General features: G+C 28.2%; 1 protein-coding gene across 1 annotated transcript in view; it reads left to right on the plus strand.

Annotated features, from left to right (window-relative positions):
• Positions 1-2,320: 2,320 nt before the first annotated feature.
• LOC119680780 (protein KIAA0100-like) overlaps positions 2,321-3,958 on the plus strand; it is a 9,022-nt gene continuing 7,384 nt past the window's right edge. The window contains exons 1-2 of the mRNA XM_038093762.1: positions 2,321-2,554; positions 2,687-3,005. Of these exons, the coding sequence (XP_037949690.1) occupies positions 2,321-2,554; positions 2,687-3,005 (553 nt within the window). The remainder of the gene's footprint in view (positions 2,555-2,686; positions 3,006-3,958) is intronic.

The following is a 3,958-nucleotide window of genomic DNA, read 5'->3' on the forward strand; positions in this document are numbered from 1 at the left end:
CAATTTGAAAGATAAACAAAGAAAAATGGATGACAAAAAATAGATATAGAAAGCAAAAATTCGTTGAGATTGGGACGTACTATTTCTAAACAAGATGTAGATGTCGATTTTAGATTAATCCTCACTTTCAGAACATGACAAGAGTACCAAACCAAAATCTATAAGGAGTTTATAAGGATAAATTTATAGTTAATTATTGGGTAATTAAATATTTTACTCGTCATCTGTAGAACGGCACATTGGAGAATAAATTACATTTGAGTAAAAAGCCTTCACTTCGCAGGATAAAAATAAAGAACATAGGTTTCCCCAGTTTTGATATTTTATTTGAAACCAAAAAAGGAAGTGAATAAGATTTGTTATAGAATTCATAAACAATCTGCAGTTTCGATGTATTTTAAATATTTCTTTCTTATTATAGTTTAGGCCAAAGTGTGTCTCCATCTTTTTTTAAGGTAGACCTTTCAAAAGACCTTAGTAGTCAACAGCTTAGTACAAGAATGTGTCACGAAGCTCATGGAATGTGCTTATGGAAATGAAGTAACACTCATGTGTGTTAAAGGATATATCGATGTTGAGCAAATCGAAAAGACAGAGAAACTTGCAAAATAAGGATCAAGCCATAACTTCTGCTGCTCAGAGCCCAGAATACTATTGGGTTACAACATAATTAAGCAAAATATAAGAGCAAGATAAGAAATTGGTGTTCTTTTTAAATGTCTATTAATTTCTTTGCTGAACTTTTCATAACTGTTGCAAATAAGCACTACAAAAAAGAATTACTAATCTGGAGAAAAATTTAGTAGTAAAAATTTGTTGTCATTAACCACCATCGTCTTACATCTAAGCGTCTATATTTTAAAATTTAATAATATATTTTTGTTTTTAGGTTTACGTGAACAAAGTTTATACGTTTACATAGAAAAGTAGAAATCTGACTTCAGCCTTCAAGTGCAAAAAATTACAACAATAGATTTACCTTATCATTAAATTATGCAAAATATTTGAGTTTTTTATATTGTAAATTAGCTGTTATCGTAATTATTTTTGATTAAAATTTACAATCGTTATTTTTATTTTGTGTTACATATAATAGAAATTTCTATGGATAGAAAAGTATACTATACAACGATTTTTTATTTTTATTTATTTATTAATAATGATAGTTTAGTTTATAAAAATTAATACTAACATGTATAGATATAGCTTTGACTGCTGAGGCCTTCAGCTATGTGTTATTACAAATTATTAGTAAATGCTTATAATTATATAGTATACTATACAACGATAATGACTTCTTTTTAAGTATTATAAGTCTTTTAGAGACGTATACAATAAAGAAAATATTTAATTACTATCAGAGCTATTACAATTCTCTAATAATATACTCAAATATATATTAAATATACACCTAGATTATACTATTTATATCTAAATAATCACCTTTCAAAGTAAGTATCAAAATTTATTTACTCAATAAATAAAAATCTAATTTTATATACTATATATATATAAATTTGGTTGAGGTTTGTTTGTACCCAATAGACTCTTTAACCACTAAATCGGTGTGCATATTTGTCTGCTAATTACGACATTATAAATGTCAATAAGGACATTATAAATGTCCTTCAATAAACGTATAACTGGGATTTCACTATAACAAATGTTATTGAAGCTATAATTCTGAATGGAGAGTCGTGTGTGTAATGGATCTAGATTAGGTGTCATAAGAATAATGCCAAATGTTATTGAAGCAACAATTCTGACAATTCTGGTAATCTGATACCATCCATTCTCATTCTTCAACTTGGTTAAGAACTATTTGAAGCGATGTCTTAAAGAATATTGTTGTTTTATAAATTTTCAAATGAAATCAACTGTTTTCTATATGACGTCTCCAGGTTACAGCTAGTAATAAATAAATTCAAAAGGATGATTTGCTATGAATTCAACAAAAGTTGTAAAATCAACAAAATCTTTATCAAAATTAACTTGAGAACTGTCTAAATAGCTTGGACTTATACAAGTACCTCGAACTTCTTTGAGTACTTGAAGTAATCGGTCCAAATGTTCAAAATCGACTGTACTATCGATGTTCAAATACCGTAATGCTCGATATTCAAACACTTTGAAGTAATAATAAAACAAGTTTTATATTATATGACTACAACTTTAATAACCTTGCGAAAAATGTACATAGTGTGTACTTTGTTAGATATGAAGAAAAATAAAACTTTTGATAAACCTCATTTTTGACATTTCAAATAGTTTACAAATTTCTTAAAAAACACTACTGAGTTGAACATTGTTCACAAAGAAAATGTCTTGCATACGGCAAACATTTGTCTTCATAGTGATTTCGGTTTTTGTCAAAGGATTTGATTGTAAATATGAAAAGATTGCACATGGCACTGCAGTTGATGCAAATGATTTTCCGTACTTAGTGAGAATAAATGTAGTTAATAGAGGATTTATTTGTGGAGGAACTATGTTCACTTCTAAATGTGTTTTAACTGCGGCACATTGTTTGATAGGTACTGCTGCAACATATGAAGTATGGATAGGTGACAGTAAAACCTGGAATAAAATATCAGATGTCGCTGCCATGTATGTACCATATAAATATACCTTAGGAACATATAATTATTTGGATATTGGCATAATAAAATTAAATAAAAATGTACAGTCACCGCATGTGCAAATCGTTGATGTTAATTACGAACGTGTACACTGGTGGAATAGAGCTACTATTGTAGGATGGGGTTTCACCGAAAAAAATAGAACGCATGATGTCTTACGTGCAGCAGATGTATATGCAGTTAGATGTAGCAGCTATTTTTCATATGAAGAAACCCGACATATGTTATGCCTAACAGGAAATTTTGGACAAGATGCTTGTGCAGGTGATTCCGGTGGCCCAGTTATGCGCAAAGGTAAACAAGTGGGTGTAGTTTCCATAGGATTGAACTGCGGTTTAGGACTACCAGGAGCTTATACACGTTTAAGTAATTTAGAAGTTCAACAATTTTTATTTGATGCAAAAAAATTATGTTAAGAGTGAGTGAATTTATTTTAATAAAACAAAAAACTTAATACTTAAAATATGCATTTTGGCTGTCTTTTCTAAAATTCAAGAATGGTATCCACGAACTAGGTGGAATTAGCTGAAATGCACTGACTAGTGGTACACCTGTCTCTACTGTTGGTGTCAAATCTTGGTTAACGTTTAATTTTTTGACGTCGACTAATCAAAAAATTTATTAAAAATAATTTTGGCCATCAAAACAACTGTCATTTTCAGTATTGCATTCTAAAGTAGCTGTTCTTTATAAAATCAGAAATCATATTGATACAATTGTTTCATGTTTAGGCATAAAAGTTTTTAAAAACTTCATGCACTCGACGATATTGTCTTTAAAAGCGATATTTAAATTATTATTATGGTTTCTACTTTACTGGCATATTTTTATTGCATTCACGCGTTAACTTGATAAACTTTAATTACTTTGAATATAATTAAAATTTTTCTAAAGAATATATCATTGGCTATCGAGTTGTCTCTGATGGAATTGTACTTTTAATATGCCTTGTTTAAATAACTAAACATCTTCAATTGTTCTAAAAAAAATGTCATACAACTTCAATAACAAGTCTTATAAGTTTCAATTACTTATAAACTAATAATTTTATAAAATATTAAATACTTTTATTTGTGACCAAAAATTATTATCGGGCTAATCGGGCTAATTGGTCACATTTAAATAGAAATAAATAAGACACTAATTTATTATTTATATTTAAAAATTATTTATCATCAGTTATCGGGCTAATTGGTCATATTTAAATAGAAATAAATAAGACACTAATTTATTATTTATATTTAAAAATCATTTATACTTTATTAAAAATAATTCTTCCGATATTTCGACTATCTTCGATAGTCATCTTCAGGGAAAAC

The sequence above is a fragment of the Teleopsis dalmanni genome, chromosome 1, assembly GCF_002237135.1.
Source record: "Teleopsis dalmanni isolate 2A chromosome 1, ASM223713v2, whole genome shotgun sequence".
NCBI classification, from domain to species: domain Eukaryota; kingdom Metazoa; phylum Arthropoda; class Insecta; order Diptera; family Diopsidae; genus Teleopsis; species Teleopsis dalmanni.